The sequence below is a fragment of the Aythya marila genome, assembly GCF_965140915.1.
Source record: "Aythya marila genome assembly, chromosome: 19".
In the NCBI taxonomy this organism is placed as follows: Eukaryota; Metazoa; Chordata; class Aves; order Anseriformes; family Anatidae; genus Aythya; species Aythya marila.
In genome coordinates, this window is record NC_139060.1 from 1,955,530 (window position 1) to 1,973,901 (window position 18,372).

General features: G+C 50.7%; 1 protein-coding gene across 6 annotated transcripts in view; it reads left to right on the forward strand.

The window, feature by feature from the left end:
* Nucleotides 1–731: 731 nt before the first annotated feature.
* NSMF (NMDA receptor synaptonuclear signaling and neuronal migration factor) overlaps nucleotides 732–18,372 on the forward strand; it is a 45,140-nt gene continuing 27,499 nt past the window's right edge. For all 6 annotated transcript variants that reach the window (XM_082775470.1, XM_082775473.1, XM_082775472.1 and 3 more), the window contains exons 1-2: nucleotides 732–928; nucleotides 8,644–8,705. In XM_082775470.1, the coding sequence (XP_082631596.1) occupies nucleotides 834–928; nucleotides 8,644–8,705 (157 nt within the window). In that variant the 5' untranslated portion in view covers nucleotides 732–833. The remainder of the gene's footprint in view (nucleotides 929–8,643; nucleotides 8,706–18,372) is intronic.

An 18,372-nucleotide genomic window follows, 5' to 3' on the forward strand; every position in this document is an offset into this window, starting at 1 on the left:
GAAGGGAGCTCCTCAACCTGGGTTTGTTCTCCGGCAGCCGATGACCCTGAGGAAGGCGTTTGCTGTGGCGGGTGGCTGCGGGGACAAGGAGGACTCTGCCGAGGCCCCTCGTGGCTCTGCTGCCTCTGGTCACCTCTTGTGCCCCCACGGGCGCTGCTCGGGCTGGTGGCAGAGGTTCCCCGCGAGGCTGAAATTAGCAGAGGAGGGTGCCTGTCTGCATCCATCCGCCCTTCTGAGGTGAAGCCTGAGGGCACGGCCCCCGTCTGCACAGCCCCGAGCCCGTGGGGGGCACAACTCGGGGTCCACCTCACGGGGTGCGGGGGCGTCCTGCGGGAACCAAACCCCAAAACCCCCAAACCTCCTGCCGTGGCCAGCGGCCCCCTGCGGCCGGGGCGGCTCCGCTCCCCTCGGAGCAGGGCGGCGGCTCCAGGTCGAGCCGGCTGCACGGGGGCTGCAAATTCACCTCAGGTGCATGCAGGAGCCGGCGGGGGCTCGGCGCGGGGACCGTCCCCGGCGAGAAGGGGGGGCTGCTGCCGCCGGCAGGAGGAGGCGGGGGCGGAGGAGGGAGCCGGCGGCCAAATATAGCGGCGCTTCCTGGGCGGCGGGCAGCGCCCGGGCCCTCCCCTCCCTCCTGCCGCAGTCAATGAGGAGGCAGCGGCCGCGGCGGAGCTCCGCACTCGCCGGGGGCAGCGGCAGCGCGGCGGGGCGGGGAGGGTCGGGGCGGGGGGCGCCGCTGCCGCCGCCGGGCCATGGCGGGGCGCTGAGGGAGCGCCGCCCGGCAGCCGGCCCCGCCGCGGCATGGGCAGGGGCAGGGGCAGCCGCGGGGTCGTGCGATGAGCGCTGCCCCCCGCGCGAATATGGGCACAGCCGTGTCCAAAAGGAAGACGCTGAGGAACGAGGCCATGTCGTCGGTGGCGGCTAAAGTGAGGTGGGTGGCGGCGGGGTGGCGACGACCCCGGGCTCGGGGCGCCGGGCTCCGGGCCCCGTCCTTCCCCCTGCGGCCCCGCTGCGGCTGCCGGGCGCTCCCCGGCCGCGGGTGAGGCGAGGCTGGAGCAGGGCTCGGTGCCGGTGCTCTGGGTGCCGGTGCCCTCGGTGCCGTTGCTCTCGGGGAGCCGGGGGCACGGTCGGTGCCTCGCACGCCACCCGCGTGTCCGAGGGCAGAGTCGGCGGCGTTGTTCAAGGGGGCTCCTGCCCCTGAGCGGGGACCCACCCGCGTGGAAACCCGGACCCACCGCGTCTGCCCCCTCCCGCAGTGCCCTCAGCCGCCACCCCGGCCGGCCGGGGGCCTTGGGCTCCCCACGGCGCCTGTCCTGGTTCCGTGCCCTTTGTCCTACAGCGCAGAATTGTCTGGTCCCGGTGCTCCTAGCATGGAGCATAGGAGATCCTCGAAAACGCATCTGGGGCTTGGTCACGCTTAAGTTTATAAAGCTACCGCAGCCGAGCTCTGTGCCCTTCGCCTGGAAGGACGGCAGTGACCCTTCTGCCACGCTGCGGCGGGCGTCGCGGTACCTGGGGCACGGGCTCAGCCGCTGCCCCGGCACGGCCCTGGAACCGACAGGTCTGTCAGAGCCTGCTGCACCCAGGAGAGCTCCTTGCTGCTGAGAAAAATGGGAAGAAATAAACTTTTCAGCTGCGTTACATAACGCCTCCTTTGTGTTAGACACAATTGCGTTAGAATAACCCGGAGTCGTGTGTAGGACTTGATGCGTGCTGCTGAGAGATCTCAGTCACCTCGCTGGGGCTATAGCTCAGCGTTACGGCATCTCTGCTGTGCCAAAAGGAGGGATGTAGCCTTATGGCTTGAGGGGAACACGTCCAAAGATGTCTATATGTTGCTGTGTGTTTGCGTTGTAAAGAAATCCGTCGTTCAGAGTCTGGAGTGCATCTGGAGAAAGCTGTCCAGGCAGAACCTGGAACTTTTCCCCGCGTTATGATGCACCCTGCTCGTAACTGCAAACGTGAGTGCTTCCAACGGTGTTCAAAGATTTGGCAGTGAAATTCCCTTTGGCAGATATCAGCCAAGTGGATGTAAAGAAATGACACAAAATGCACCATAAATGTTGTAATGGGGCTCTGGGAGTAGGATTAGACAGGCAGTCACACAAACAACGTATTCTGTAATAGGCGAGAAGATTTCAAATGTTAGTGTGGGTGTTTGAGAGCAGCGAACGCGTTTTGAATACAAATGCCCGCATCAGGATGGGCAGATACTACTCGTGTAGTGTCTACTCTGTGGAGTCCAGGAGGTGTCTCGGGGGTTCTGGTCTGCCATGTACCTGCTGCACCTACCGGCACGCTGCTGCTACGTGGGAGCTCGGAGGTGCCTGGTGCTGCTGTAAGCCGTGGTGGTTTGACCAGGAAGGTTGGGTGAGTGGGCTTGGGTTAGGGAACGTAAGGTTTCTGAGGGGTGTCTGGTCACGTAGATTATGGCATAGGACAGGTGCTCCTCTGTCTCTACATTCATGACCTGCCTTAGAAATGCCTCGCTGTAAAAGCCTTCGAGGAGGGCAGAAAATGCGTTGGGAGCTCACTGGGTTGTAGCTTTGTGTGAAGAGGGTGTTGATGGGGAGCAGGTGCTGCTGGTTTGCATCCATCCTGCCGCACCAGGCATCTCGGCCCCTGGCTTGTGCGGTCCTAGCCACCCTCAGCATTTCTACATCAGTGACGATCTGCCCGCTGAAAGGTTTTCTCTGGGCTTCCTGGGGCAGGTGCATCCTCTCTGCCCTGCCCTGGGTCCTCCTCCATGCATCCTACTTGTCCTTCTTTATCTACAGAGAGGACTCTGCAGGATGGTAGGTAAGGCTACAGAGAAAGGCTACTCTGTCCTTCCCAGCAGGGCTGGGGACTTGGGTTACCTGCGCTGGTAGCAGCGCTGCAATGATCGGTTCCCCTGTGCTTTTGTGTAGGCAGCTGTGGGATCCTGCTCGTGTGCTGCAGGAGACGCTCAGGGATTGTTTCTCTGCACCTGCTGAGCTCTGCCCTGTTAATATTTCACCTGGGGCAGGTGACTTTTTGAGAGGAGAAATCAGATCCTGAAATTTAATGCAAGTCCGAGTGGCCGCTGATATGTTTTTATTATGCATGGCTGGGGTATGTGTGCGCATTTGCCCATCTTACTGAGCAGGGAGCATTATTTGTTTGCTGTTGTGAATAATGCGATTTAAGCAGAAGGTGCAGGCTCCCTAGATTCTTTAATTAAAATCTCTGCAGAGCATCTCAGGGGAGTCTCCTGTCCCAGGAGAATTAATTAAGCTCCATGCAGTTTGTTGTGTGTTAGGTCTTCTAAGTAGCTCCTCAAAACTAACGGCATAGTTGCTCAGTGTTAGCCCTGCTGAGGGCATTTGTGGTGCTGCCAGCTGTGTTCTCTGTAGCCTTGTCCTCTCCTCAGAGAGCTGCAGCACAGTGCACCCATCCTGCGCCGGCAGCGCTGGCCTGGCAGTGGGGCTTTACTTGGGTTTGAAGCGCGTGGATGTGAGATCTTGCTGTTGCCCTGCTTCCTTCCTGTGGCCTTTTTGGCCTTGCAGCTTTGGGGACACGACACGGGTGGCAGGGATGGCGTAGTTGTCCTCGAGTCCTGACCTTGGTGCTGCCCCTCTGCCGAGCAGCTCCCTGGCTGCTGCGGTTCTCGTCAGGGTCCTGGCCAAGAAGCATCTGACACGCTCTCCTTGGCTTCCTCAGCATGCTTTTAAGGGCATAGATGAGCCAAAGCCTTTAGAAATTATCTGCCTCCTTCCTTGTAGCCTTGGCCCCTACAAAACAGTGCTGGTAGCCCAAATGTGGCAATAAACCAAGTCTTTCCCTTCAGGTCCACTTTGCATGACTCTGGCCTGCAGCTTTCCTTGGGGAGGGTGTGATAATGTGGGCAACTAAGATGGGAGACTTTCGCCGGGTGTTCCAGGAGCACTTCTCCTTGTTCCAGTTAGCACGCGAAATACATGAACAGAGCATGTGCTTTGTCTTACCCAGGACCTTGGTGTCTGGCCCAAGGTACCCCTTGGAGGGAGGAGGATTTGATCGCGCTTCCCCTCTGCTGACTAGAGGCGTCCAGAGGACGCCTTTAAACAAGGCCACGAAGATGTAGTTGCTGAGAAAGGGCATATCTTATACCGACAAAATGCTGAATGTGTTCCTTGCCTCAGGTTTCTTACCGCGTGAGTAATTTCTTGGCTTAGATCAGGGTTCTCCATGCAGTCTAGATTCCTTTTTTTCTGATTGTGAATTTTCCTGTGAATGGTAAGAACTCTTTCATGTTTCAGTTACCTTCTTCTTCCTGCTTTTTCCTTGTTCCTCCTGCCAGAGCTTTGTGAATATAAATTCCCCCAAGACTGTGGGGACTTCAAGTTTCATCAGTGACTTCTGATTTCCCTTCTTTGAATGAGAATTTTAAATCTTCCAGGTACACGTGTATGGCAGCTTTTGTCAGGTTATTGTTACTATTAGATTTAAATGATATAGATGTCAACAGCCTGTAATGACTGAGCTGTTTGCTGTGGGCATGCTGCTGGTGTTCCTCTCCCTGCCTGGTGGCGATCAGGGCTGCTGCAGTAGGACGTGGGTCCTGCTGGGGCAGGAGATGTTGCTCCTGGGTTCCTGAAGTGCGGCACTGTCAGACGCTGTCACGACAGATTCCTGCTCTGAGCAGTAAGTACTTCAGAGGAAGCATAAGAGGGTGGTGGATGTTCTTTATTTTCCCATGTAATCCTCCCAAATACTCTTAAGTTTGGCTTATCCTGCGGCAGTGCTTGAAATGGAGTTATCACGGGGCTTTCATGTATTGCCGAGTGTTTCAATACACATTTTTTCCTCTCAGTTCAGTGTCAGTTTAGCGGAGTGCATAAATTTGTGTGCATCAATTTCTCATAGCTGCCAGTAGGCATCAAGGCCCCCTCTATCCTGTTGATGTGATTATTTCAGAGACATAAAGGCTATTCCATGCTCATCACGTTGTAATTGATATCTCTGTTATTTGGCCGCTTTCCTTCTCCTAGCAAACGTATGTCTAAATTTCTGTGCTTCGTTACAAGCTCTCAGTCTGTTTCTCTTCCAGACCTGAGTCCAGCTTTGGCATCTAGTGCACCGTGAGTACTGAGAAATGCCTGCAGAGGGGCAGCTGCTTTTGCTGCCAGTGTTGCACTACCCCATGCCACCCAGTGCAGCCTGGAAGTCTTCTCTGATGGAGAAGCAGCCCGAGAAGATGTCAGCGTTCCCTCTGAGGCAGCGGCAGTCTTGTTTTTGCTGGTTACGGTCAGTAGCTCAGTGCACGAAGGCAGCGGTCCCTGGTTGATGTCCTTCTGCTAAATCACACTGTACTGGCTGTGTTGTGTGCAGGTCTGATCTGCCACCAAAATGAAAACCTCCCTCTAGATGAGTCAGGGCTGAACTTGTCATGCCATCAGCTGACTACTTCTCAGTAGTACCTGCTCATTTGTATGCTGCTTTCGCAGGGTTATAGCTCATCTGCCGTGTATCTGTAAGGCACCTTGCACTTCATGTCACTTGGGTGAAGCAGGTTTCCTTCTTTTCTCTCTTACAAGTTAACTTGTCTCAAGGTGTCTCGGCTCTGAGCCCAGCTGGATGGTTTCTGTCCAATGCCACAAGTAGGCTTGATGGACTTGGTGGTGGTGGCTGTGATAGGGTGGCAGAACTGAGCTTAGAGAAAACCACGATTGTGCAGCCTGCATTAATACTGCGTGTTGATAAAGGAATGGGGTGAACAGAGCAGTTACCATCTGTCTGGATTTTGCTCTGACTTTATTTTGATCGTGTCAGCAGAGAGCCGAGGAGATGGGGTAAATGACAGACTGATAATACTGGCGAACTGGGGTGACTGAGCACAGTGAGGCAGGGAAGGAGCACAAAAGGCTTGGCAAAGCAAGGCCAGGCATAAGGAGCAAGCGTGGCCATCAGAGTCCCCCTGGCAAAGGGCACATGCAGACATCTGTGGGAGATCAGCTGAGGCGCAGCCAAGGAGAAGCTGGTGGCACATGGGAGGCAGGAATGTAGAAGGGAACCACTGAGATAATAGGCAAAAAATTAGTCTGAAGTTTGGAGTGTAATTGGCTGGAAAACCCCTGATGCACACTGTTCTGTGCGGGCTTCTCTGGCTCATTGGCTGTCACTAGAGAACTGTGATCGAGTGTCCCTGGTCGTTTGCTCGTGGGTTGGCCAGCGGCGTGTGAGAGCAGTGGAGCAGCAGGGCCACAGCTGCAGGCTCAGCCTGGCATCATCAGCAGCATTTTGAGTAGCTCTGTGCTCCTCAGCTGTGCTTCTGCTCTGCGAGGAGAGATCTGGGCTGTTGTCAGGGGGCTCTTGCATGCAGGATCCAACCCTTCTGCCTCTTCTGCCTGCGGAAATGGGAGGCTGCAGAGCACCTGTAAACTCGGGCTCTGGTTCTGAGCGACACTGTTCGTGCTGTGGAATGAGTAGGATGGAGGGCAGCAGCGCTTCCCTGGCTCCGTGTTAGCCACTTGCAGGTCAGGAGCTCACGGTCTGCAAGCCAAGGATGAAGCCTTGGTTCAGATTTTAGGGCAGATGGTTTGGTAGAGATGAATGGAGGATAGCAATAGATGCTCTTGGAGCTTTTGAACTAGTTACAAACTAAGTTTTATCTTCATAGTTCAGAGTATATTTATGTATAAATCCTTGTGCTCTCTCACTGATAATTTGCTCATTATTATTCTTCTACATGGAGTGACTGCTGATGCAGGAGAGAAACTTCAAAGTCTTTTCCAAGGATAGAAGTGTCCCGTTGTCCTCACCAAAGAGATGTTGGAAGTCCCTAGCCCAGCCTTTTGCTGGAAGCAGGGCTATTTTGGGGGCTAAGCGAGACCAGCTGCGGCTTCTGGCTGAGCCTTAGCCCCTTCTGAGCTGGAGTGTGGGAGCAGCTCCGGAGGAGAGCTATGGCCTGGTGGTGCCATGATCCAGCTCCCAAATCTGCATTTGTCTGCTGTCCCAAGACCAAGTCCTGCATTTTAGCCTGAAAGGTAATGAGGACAAGGAACAGCCATGAGGCACTTGTCCTCCCAAATGGGTGAGCCATGGCAGTCATCTCTTAGTGCTTTGTAGACTAATTGTACAGCTCCTCCCTGTGACACAGCCTGTGCGTGACCATCTCAGGGACTGCGTAGGCACTAGACAAGACACTTTGGGCAACTGCCACCCCAGGCTGGTGTCTAAAGGTACAGCCTGGTACTAGACGGGCAGGAGTCTGGAAACAGAAGAGCCTCAGCTCCGTATGTTAGCCTATAATGACGCGGAGGTTAAACCTTGCTTCTTGCACAGCTCCAGCTGCACTGCTCCAAAGCGTTTTGCACTTGGCTGTGCTGAAATTCAGTCCCAGAGAGATTAAATTGCTCTCTTTCTTCATCATTCATATCGATCCCCTTTGCTGGCTGTGGATGACAAATGGACTTCCCACTCCTTCCAGCCCTAGTCGCTATGGGAGATACCTTTTAGTTTTTTTTCATCTTTTCCCCTTTGGGAGGGGATGTGTAAAGGCAGTAGGAAAAAATCCTGGCTACCTGAACTGGGATATAGTGTGGCGTTGGGTAGCAGAGCAGAAGGTTGTTTTGGAGGCCAAAGCCCTTCACTTAGGCATTGAGTGGCCTTTCTGAGCGTGGCCTGTTGGTGCACCTTGAGCTGGAGGGGGGTTTTCTGTGGCTGAGCACCCCTGAAGGAGGAGGCTGGTGGACATGGTGCTGTGACACGAAGATTTCTTCCCTCGTCATGTCTTCATCGCCTCCCCCTGCAAGAGGTGCCAGCGTGCTTGCAGGCTGAGAGTGCTCATCTTGGCTTCCCAAGGAGGGGGGGTGCCTGTTTGATCCTGCTGTCTGCAAGCATCCACCCGGTGTTATATTGGGGAATGCATGCCTTGACCTTCCCTTTCACGTGTGGGCTGAATGCAGAAAGCTTTTCCCAGGTTGGAATATTCATAGGTTTGCTCTCTTACGTAGGCCTTCATGTGTAATAAGGGTTAAGTGCACCCTGCCTGGTTGAGTATGAATATATTTCAGTAAAATCTGTCATCCATGGGACCTAAATCCATCAGAGCACAGGGAACTGATTTTGTGGTCTCTCAAATAAGGTTGTCCAGTAACCTTGACGTAGTTAGTGCTTGAGAATTGAGGGTCAAGGCAGGTGAAATGGGTGTTAGCATGAATATCTGAGCTGTGCTTGCTCATAGATGGGAGCATCCAGAACCAGCATAGGAAGGCAGGCTGGAGTGATAGTTGGGATGGAAATACCTTCTCCCCTGGGCTGCAGGAAGGAGCATCACTCAGACAGGGTGGCTAGAGGCAGTGGTCTAGTTCCTAGCTGGGAGATAAAGGCACCACAGAAATGAGACCAAGTTTAGCACAGGTGCATTTCATCATTTTCAGTCTTAGCAGAGAAATTGAAGGCTAAACCAGTCCTGTCTTTGTAATCCAGCTCTGTTTAAGGAAATGCTTTGGCCAGGGGAAAACTGAGGCACATTAATGGGGTAGCCTGCACTATTACTGCAGCTTGTTTAAGTTGGTGTCACCTGAAGCTGAGGGAAAGCAGCAGTGTGTATTGAACTGTTCCTTCTTTCTTTGGCATTTAACCATTACTCATCTCTTTTTTTTTTTCTCTTCCCGCTGCCTTCTGTGGTGCTTGGATGTGCAGAGCGGCAAGGGCTTTTGGAGAGTATCTTTCACAAAACCACCCCGAAGGTAGAAATGGCTCAGGTAAGAGTTTGCAGACATACATTGTTTGTATCTGTATGTGCATGCACCTATTTATTAACAGGCCTTAGAATTAAAGTACTTTGATCTATCATAAAGGGTTAGTGGGAGATCTCAGCTGCAGAGAGACAAGAGTCACCCTCTGGATCTGTGTGATGCCCTGGAGGAGGAAAGGCAGTTTGGTGTCCCAAGTGCTGGGTGGGCTGTGGGGACAAGTTCAGTAGTAGTGGAGCTGTCCCTGTCCCCTGTCATAAACTCGCCCCTAGAGCTGATGTTCTTGGAAGAAACTTAAGCTGAAGAATGAAAGACCACACTGCACAAGACTTCTGCACTGGTTTGTCACTCTTAGGTCTTCATTTCACTGGGGAATAAAAAGAAAAGTGATATCTGGTGTGTTAGCTGACTTGCGTAGTATGTGTTCTGCAATCTGTCTTTGCTGGCAAAGGTAACCTTTGGATTTGTTCCCAGGGTTTGCTTCAGCAGGGGTTAAAATGCGATTTGCCTCCTCTAGTTGAGGACACCAGCATATGCTAGCTAATGTGTTAATTTTTTAGATACAGAAATTGTTCCTGTCAGCCCATGATGAGTTCTACTTGATGGATGGGGGGCATGAGAGGAACTCATTTGGTTTGTAACAGGGCTGTGCCTTCTCAGTGAGGAAAGAAAATGTTTTGCAGACATTAAATTCACTAGAAAAAATCCATTAGAAAATCCTGTGGAATCCATAGAAAATCCTGTGTGAATGGATAATAGCTTGTCCTATAACATTAACAACTTTATCCCCTGGAAGAGTTTCAGATAGAATGCAATGTAGAGTGACGTTATCATTTTATGTAAACTGTAAATGTGTGTTTATTTAGACCTCTACAAGCAGGAAAAGCTTCTTACTCAGAGAGCAAGCCCGGTCACTCTAGTGTGTGACAGCCTGGTGAAGGAGTCTCTGCCTTTTTTCTTGGATCTGTGCTGATGACCTTCGAGTTGTCCTTGGCTGAGTTGTGCTAGCTTTGTGAATGGAAGCGCTTTTAAACAATGTACTGCAGTTTTCTCAGATTTTTATTTTTCAGGCTTGGAAAACTCCAGTGGCACATTGCTTGTTAATGGCATTTGATCTAAGAACAACCTGTGGTGATGGGGGAGAATAAAGGGTAGGAAAAGGTTGGGGTTTAATGTAGCTGAGATAAGGAGTCTGAGGCAGAGGGAAGGAGAGGGTTGGACAGACTGCAGAGACAGGCCAGACAGATCTGAGGGGACATCCTGGAATGGCAAAAACAGACTTTATGGTGGCCATTTTTGCAGCTGCTTCTGTCAGCTGCAGCCCTTGCTGGTTCTTTCTTGCAGGCAAAACAAGAATTCCTTTTTGAATGCAAGGGAATTTAGTTGCCATAGTTAAGAACTGATCAGAGACAGGTACATGTGGATATACCAGAATTCTTACGGGATCTGTCAGTATTAAATTGGAAATAAATCAGTAAAATTCCCTAGAAATGACTCTGAATGTTCATAGAGGAAGAAAAAAATTTTTATCACTTCTAAAGGCATCTTTTGAAATTCTGCAGCATATAATTTAACACAGTCTGTAGCATTTCTTTATAAATAACTATGGTAGGAAGGCTGCTATTCTATAAAAACGTTGAATGTAGAAAATCTGTCTCCCTTTTGTTCATCCCAGTTGTGCAATAAGAGAGAACTCAACTCTTTCCTCCCTGCAGAAATTCCGTGCATCTCAGTGTTGCTTTGCAACTTTCTGAGCACTTCACCTTTGGCTCAGCTGTACGATTAGCTTCGATCTGATGACTCCCACGGAACAAATGAAGGATGTCTTTGACACTAGTTGAAGATGTAGCACATATCTAGGAGTACCTGAATCTGCTCCAACTCACCAGCTGGGCTGAAGGGAGCAGGGAAGAAGCACTGTCGTGGCTGCACACGCCCACTGGTATCCTGTAGTTAATCCCACTTGCATGTGTTGGTGGCTTAGGTCCAGGAAGCTCAGCACACTGAAGAACAGAGCCCTCAGTGCCTGTGTGGCTCTGCTGGTAGTGCTCTGGGCTTTTATTGTGAGTGTCTTTACCTGATGGCACAGGTCTGTGTTCTGCTGTGATAACCCCAGGTGTATGCGTGGCTGCTCCCTGAGCTCTCAGCAGACTGCAGCAGGGATTAAGGCTCTAGCCTAAATGTGAATGGAAGAAGACAGGCCTTGACTTCAGTAGTTTGTCTTGAATAAAACCTTTAAGCAGCTACTGAGTGGCATTTAGTCATTGCTGAATGCAGTGAGGGAGAGGGACGGTGGTCTTTGAGGAGGAGGAAGGGCAAGGTGACAGAGCCATCAGTGGGACAGCAGAGGAGGAGGGAAGGGCAGGATCCTCCTCTTCTGCAGATCCAGGAGGTAGAACCCTCTTCCCTCCCTGCAGAGGGGCTATCAAAGGGATTAGTCCTCATACAGAAAATGAGGTGGGTGTGAGTCTGGGATGCCAGTTCTTTTACTGCTTTACCTGCTGATCTAGCTCCTAGGCAGAAGGGAGGAGCTCTGATTCCCTGGGCAGATGCAGGAGACCCACCATCTGTGTGGAGAGGCCAAGTGTGCAGAGGCTGCCTCAAATTGCTCCATTTCTGCTGCACTTTGTTCTCCAAGGATCATCCATTCTGGTTGAATTTTGTGTCTTTAGAGTCCCTTGAGGAAAGGGGGACGATATAACAACTTTTGCAGTCCCACCTCTTACTCACATTGCCCTACAGATCAAAGATATTTTTTCTTTGGTGGTAAGTTTTATGCCCCAGAGTCTATCCCTAGTGGCTCCTTTGGAGTGTTTGTGTGTGTGCATGTGGCTGAACGGCTTTGGGAAGCTGGTAACAGAGAACTACGGAGGGATTGCATAGCAGCAGGATGGGCCAGCTGCCATGGCCAAGCATTTTAATGAGGGGTGATTTACTTGCAAAGCTGTTTGACTTCTGTTTTCAAAAAAATTGTGGTCTGTCCATGCTTTACTTCTGTTGCTAGGGCAGTGGGTACAAAACAGAATGTCAGCACAAAGACAAAGAAGACTGCGGGGTGTACCTGTAGCAAGAAAAGGGCGAGGGAGAGTATAGTTGGTTACAGCTTCAGATTCTTCCTGATGTGAGGCCTGAGAACTTCATGAATCAGAAATATTGTGTAACTAGCCCTAGGAACTCGTTGATGTCTTATTCTGAAGGAGGTTTTTCTAGGTGACTGGAGAGAAACACTTCCGTCTTCTCCTCTGTTGCTTGGCTTGGGGTACTCTGTGTTCTGTCTGGTTATAGCTTGGGTGGCAATACACTGTTTTCTTCTCTTCGCTTCACTTTTGCAGCAGGCCTGGCAGTGGGATATGTGTTGCTGTCAGAGGACTTGGCCTCTGGGGATTGCTCAGGTTTTTTTTCTTTTTTTCCCATTGATCCTTAGGTTATTTTGTGGAACTAGGGGGGAGGGGAAAAAGGAGGTTTGGGCTCTGCTGCAGCTGAAAAGACACGAATCTGTTAAGGGTCTGGTGCAGAGGTGTTAATGCGTCTCCTGCCTCTGTTCTTTGCTGCCTTATTCATGCAGACTGAAGGTCTGGAAGGGCTCCCAAGAAGAGTGCTCTCCCACGTTCAGCATTCATTCTGACTACAGGGCTGTTGTCAGAGTCCTCGCTGACTCTTGTAGCTTTCTGGCACCTTCCAAAGACTTTCCATCTTGTCTGTGGAATGACTTTAGTGTAGGAGTGGGTGTCCCTAGGGACAGACATAGAAGACAGACAGGGAGAAGGATTAAAATGTTGTAAAAGGTGAATGTAAAAAGGCTGGAGATTGTTTCTTACATTTTTATTTTTTTTTAAACTATCACTTGGAGGCTCACCAGTGCTCATGGGATAAGGAGTTTTGGAGATTCAGAGTCTCCTTCTCCCATGTAAGCATCAGAGACCCCCACACTGAGGTACCAGTTTAAATTCCTTTATACCCATGTACTGGAACCGTGAGGGGAAGCAGATGCCCAGGATGTGGGGCAGTAATGTTAAAATTGATGGCAAGTGGAGCACTTGAGATACCTCCTCCTGCCTGAGGGGAGCAGTGATAAGTCCTGGTGAGGTGGGATTCAGATGCAAGGATCCTTTGCAGAGGGAAGGAAGGAGCTGTGTTGGTGCTTCTTAGCCAGGCAGCTTCTGTTTTGCTGAGCTGGGTTGTTGGGAGGGCAGCTGCTGCGGCCGGAGCACTGGGGCTGTCTCTGGAGGATGAAGTGCTGGGCTGCCCCACTGCGGGCTGCCTGCTGTGCCAAGCCCTATGTGAAAGGCTCTGGGAGCAAGGGAGAGAAAGATCCCAGCAAGTAAAAGCTGTGCTTAGTGCTGCGGAGGTGATGGGCCTTGGGCCAGAGCTGCCTAGCAGATCTTGACTCAGATTTGCTGTGGTTATTAGCAAAAACAGCGTGACTACTCCATGTGCTTTGCATCAGCACGGACCGAAATGGGTCATTACCTGAAACTGGAAGAAGCTTCTTCTCAAGTTCCAAGAAGCCATCTTCACTTCTTACCTTTATTGGTGCACTACGCTTTAGCCAGCAGTGAAAACACTGAAAACATAAGGAGAAACGGGCAGCTCACAGCCTCCCCTGAGCCAGATAGCAATGGGTAATGATGGCAAGAGAAGTCTGTGTTTGCTGAGGCTACCGTGCCACGGGCACGCACTTCATTGAAGCAAATGCCTGTGTTTGCACCCTGACCTTTGCTGCTTCAGAGGAACGTGTGTGTGTGTGCAGAGGGCAGCACCCATGTGGCAGAGAGGTTTCATGCTGTCAGGAGTTTACAGTAGGCTTCTCACACTGCCAGCAACTTATGCTGAGCTTGAGAAGCTCTGGGATGAGGCTTTGCAGGCGCTTTAGGTCTAGCAAGCTCCCTGTGAGCTGTGCTTTCGATGAAGCTGGGGCTGTGGTCTAAGAGGGACCTTCAATGTGCTGACATTTGGGCCGTGAGGCTGCCGTTGGGGCCTGATTCAGGGTAAGTCTGACTCTTCCTCCATGGCTTGCCCTGTCCCCGGGATGGGTCCCAGCCATGGGTCTAGCCCCATGGCCTGGCCTGCTGAAGGGGTGGAGCGGGGACACAAAATCTCATCCCTGCAGGTTTCGGGCTGCTTCTGGCATCAGCCTGCACGGGTGTGGTGTGAATGTATCCTAAACCTGGCTCAGAACGTGTTGGTGCCCCTAAGGTGACTGGGAGTGAAGCTCAGGGAGTCCGCATGGAAATGCAGAGGCACTGGTGGTAGTTGCCCCTTGCTCCCTGGTTGTGCCTTGCAGGAGCCACTTCATCAGCTCGTGCTGATGTTACAGTCCGGGCTCAGTGGCTACTGAGAGGGTAACTGAGGCAATAGCAGCAGCATTGGTTTGTTTTCTAGATCTGCTTCCACTCAGAAGTCTGATTGGACCCATTTTGTCATATTTAAGTGACCACCAGTTCTCTCAGCTGTTCCCTTGCCTTGCCTTTTCCTGTGGTTTTCCTGAGAAGTGCCTGCAGTGGGGGGTCAGAGCATAACGTCGTCGTGGGGCTGGCTTGGTCAGGCTCCATAACCCCGTGCTGAGCATTGTCCTTGTCACAGCCGTGCTGCTCTTGTCTCTAACCAGCAGCTCACCAGCTACCGAGCAGCTGAAATACTTCTGACTTGTTAATAATTGTTGTCTCCATCTTAATCTCCCTGCATCATGTTTCAATATTTGGAATAAGTTTCCTGTTTTTTCTTTTACCACGACTGTTCAGCCCTGCAGTGTGGTGCAGTCGGCTGCCCGTCCGTCCCTATGCTGGCTGGGACATGATGCGGTACGTTAGCAGGTTTGGGAAGGACAGAGCTGACACGGTGGGGAGCTTTGTGTTGCAGCTACAATGCTGCCTTTGTGCCCCATGAGGAGAAGACCTGAGAGTGTCAGAGCAGGCCCGAGGGCAGTGGCAGGCATATGGGATGCATCAGAACTGAAACTGCAGGAGAAGCTGCTCAACCTTGCTGGTTGAAAAGCTGTTGCCCTATTTGCAGTGCCGTAGGCTCTAACCAGCTCATCTGCCCCCATTGAAGGTATCACCTGGGCTCCTTCTGGTGTAAAATAAAAATAATAAAAATAAGTGTGTTAATCTCATATCTCCTACTGGAAACTATACTGCAATTCCATACTGTGTACATCTGAAATCTTTCTATTCATCTTCAGTGGCTGAGTACCAGGTGCAGAGAGGTCTAGCTGAGATGGAGCAGGGAAGAGGGAATGGGCTCTCTGAACTGTATTTTTCTGAGATGACAGATACATTTTTAATGGAGTTTATCTAGATTCCCCTTTGCCACTCTGCTTCCAGTGCTGGAGCTGAAGTTTTAAATCTAAGGTGCTTTAATCATCAGTTTGGCTGCTAAAAACAGTAATAAATTTGGGGCTATTTTTTAAGCTTCTGTCTGTGCCTTGTGGATATATTCTGCCTTGATTTATAAACTTCTCATCCCACGAGGTTACGAGGCAGCCTGCATCAGACATGAGTTTGGCTCAGTGAGCATCTCCACTGTTGTGAATAGGCATCAGTCAGCTGAGGCTTACCCCAGCATGTTACCTCTTCTCTAGAAATGATCTGACAGGGAAAGAAAATGAAAAAGCCTTTTATTAGTTACCTGGGTCAGGACACGTGCTCGAAGTACTTGCAATACATTCTTTAGCATTCAGTAACTATCTAATAGTAATTAAGTGCCTACTCATCAGGAACTGCATGCACCAAAAACATGGATTTTTTTTTCCCTCTAAGGTGTTGCAAATTAACCAATACAGATCACCACCAATGTCAGCAGTCATGCATATTCTCTAATGACTGCGTTGGGCAGTGCTGTGTGCAAGATGGAGAAATACCATAAAGGAGCAAGTGAAGCTAGTGAGAAATGCATTCAAGTAAATTGCAAGAGGAGTGAGATGTGGGTTGGCTCCCAAGACGAGACTGTTGAGCCCCCAGCCCTGAACAGGCTGTTAGGCTTAGCTCAGGTGGATATGGAAGTAACAAAAATATAATGCGGATGTTTGTTACCAATAGACACGTGATCAGTAGTGGAAAACATGTTGGTCTGCTTACACCCCTGCATCTCGCTGTTAAATATCTCAGGCACAATAAATCCTCGCAGAGCACAAATATGGATGAAAAGAAATCCGCTTAGGAGTCCTGATTCGTCTGCTCCAAGGTAGTGTTGCAGCTGTGCGAGACAAACATGCTGCTGCTGAAAGCAGTTGGGAGAGCTGAGTTGTTCCCAGGCTGCCTCCATCGAGAGGAGAGGGCACAGTGCCCTGGGCTGGCATGGCAGCGTGGGGGAGCAGCTGGCAGTGGGAGCAGTGGCAAGAGCAATGTGCGAGTGAAGTGGAACGGAGCAGCAGTAACCAGGCAGAGCGTGTTAGCAGCAGTCTGCTGCAGCTGGCTCCTGGAAGGCAATTCCAGTTATTGCTGGAGTCCCCTGTTACAGTTTCTCGGTTCTCTTCACTAGCCATCCCTGTGCCTCTGATTTAATTCAGCATTGATTTCTGGGCCAGCTGGGCTTCCTCTCTAGCAGAAGCAAACTATTAACCTTAAATGCCATGGTGGAAGCAGTTGCGGTGCTCTGGCACCTGGATCCAGGTTGTTGCAAGGATAGATAAGGGAATCGGTCGCTTTTACCTGGTAGCATCTCATGTGCTGGTGCACATGAACACGTGTGAACTCCCTGAAGCAAGTGCGTGTGCATTTTGGGAGGCCAAGAGTTCATTACAATGTATGTTTGAAGATCTTTGTTTTTTCCTTTATACTTATTTCTGTAGATAAATTCTTTATTAATAGAGGTGTTGAATAAAGCTTCACATTCTCTCTACACATGAATTTGTTTCTGTGCGTGAAGTTTTTTCTCCAGCATGTAGGTATTGAAGGTGCTAAATTAACTGAAAATAAATAAGTATCCAGTTGTTTGACCCAGAGAAAACATTGGTGCGTTTCACCATGAAAACTCCTAGATAAGAACAAGTGAAAACACCTTGAGTAGGGGACAGGTAGGGTAGGAAGGAAGAGTTATCCTCACATTCTGCAGACTAGATCAGGCAGGCAGTTTCTCAAATATATCCAGTCAAGAACTGTAAGAGTGCCGTGATTTCAGTAAAAAGTTCTCTCTGACTTGAAACCTGTCATGTCCCACTTATGTATCTGTAAGTTTTCTGGAGCCCAAACAGATCTTGGCACTTGCAATCATCAGCGTTTTCAGACCTGCTATACTCTGGGCACTTCATTTTCCCTGTGATGACTGTGGCATAAGAACCTCAACAAAAGGCCCCACGTTGCAGACTGTTTGCAGTACCGTTTTCTGTCAGATACCAGAGCTCAGAAATGGCTGGTTCTCAAAGTCAAACACCTGACATGTTTTTAGCATGGGAGGTGAGGTGCTGTCAGTGCATGCATAAAGTGCATAACCCCCTGTCTGCTCTCACGATGCTGTGCGTCCTCCATAGAAATATCCATTTTAGGAGGGACAGGGCCAGCTGTCAGGCAGTGTTTTGTGGTGTCTTAAGGAATATGTAGTGTCATTATGCCTGCACAGATTGGTAAATTTGACAAGATGAGATAAGTACCTAGAACTGGCCTTTGTTTTTAATTTTAAAAATGGTGTTCTTGGCAATATTAGCCAGCACAGATATTGGCAGACCCTGAAGAGTTGTATGCTGGTGTTTTCCCAAGATGTGCCCTCTCTAGAGCACAGTTAGATGTGGGACTGGAGAGGGTCTGAGTCACTGGAGGAGAAACATGTCCTGCTGCCTCTTAAGGGGTGAAAAGTAACTGGAGCTACTTTGTAGCCCATGGCTGCTTACTGCACTGGTTGGTCTGGGACACCATATCATGCAGCTGCCAGCACTCAGTGGCCAAGCTGTTGAGCAACAGCTGACGGAGCAACTTCTTCCACTTGAATGGTAGGGCTTAAAAATGTTCTGGTGGTGGCCCTTGTAGTCCCTGCGGCTCTCCTCCTGGAGGAGGTGCAGATGTCTGTGCTGCCTCTGGGCAGGGGACTGAGGGTGAAGCAGACCACTGCCCACCTTTCATCTTTTACCTGGACAGTATCAGTGAGGTGTGTGACTCCTCACTGAGGAGTCTCCCCGTGACTCCTCAGGCATGCGTTTTGGACTTTGTGTGAAGTCTGGAAAGACAGCATCAGCTGTAGGTTCAAGGGCACAGATGTCCCTGCAGAACTCCTACAGGCTCCTTCTCCTGGCCAGCTCAGGCAAAGTCACAGAGCTGCCGGTCGTGTCAGGCTAAACGGTCCTGACAGTCCCTTCCTGAGCAGAGAGGCTAGGCTGGGCTTCAAATTCAAGAGCTGGCGGTATATGTCCTCAGCTTGGGAGGGCTCTTTGCAGAGCAGCACAGGAGCACTTCATAGGAAGCATGATGTGGCAGCAGTGCAAGCTCCATGTTGCACGTGTGAGAGCAGGCTTGTTCCGAGGTAGCTTGTCTCTTCCTCCCTCATCTCTCCATGGCCAGCCAAAAGGTAGCCAAAGCTCAGGTCATTGCCATGTCCTTCCAGATCAGGGCTCAGGAGCTAATGGAAGGATGTTTGTTAAATAGCTGGTGAAGTAGAGGCTCGGGTTTGCTTTCTGCTTCTGTTTGTAATGCTGCTGTCTGTGCTGGACGCTAATGATTTTATTTTTTTCTGGGGGTAGTAGTCACAT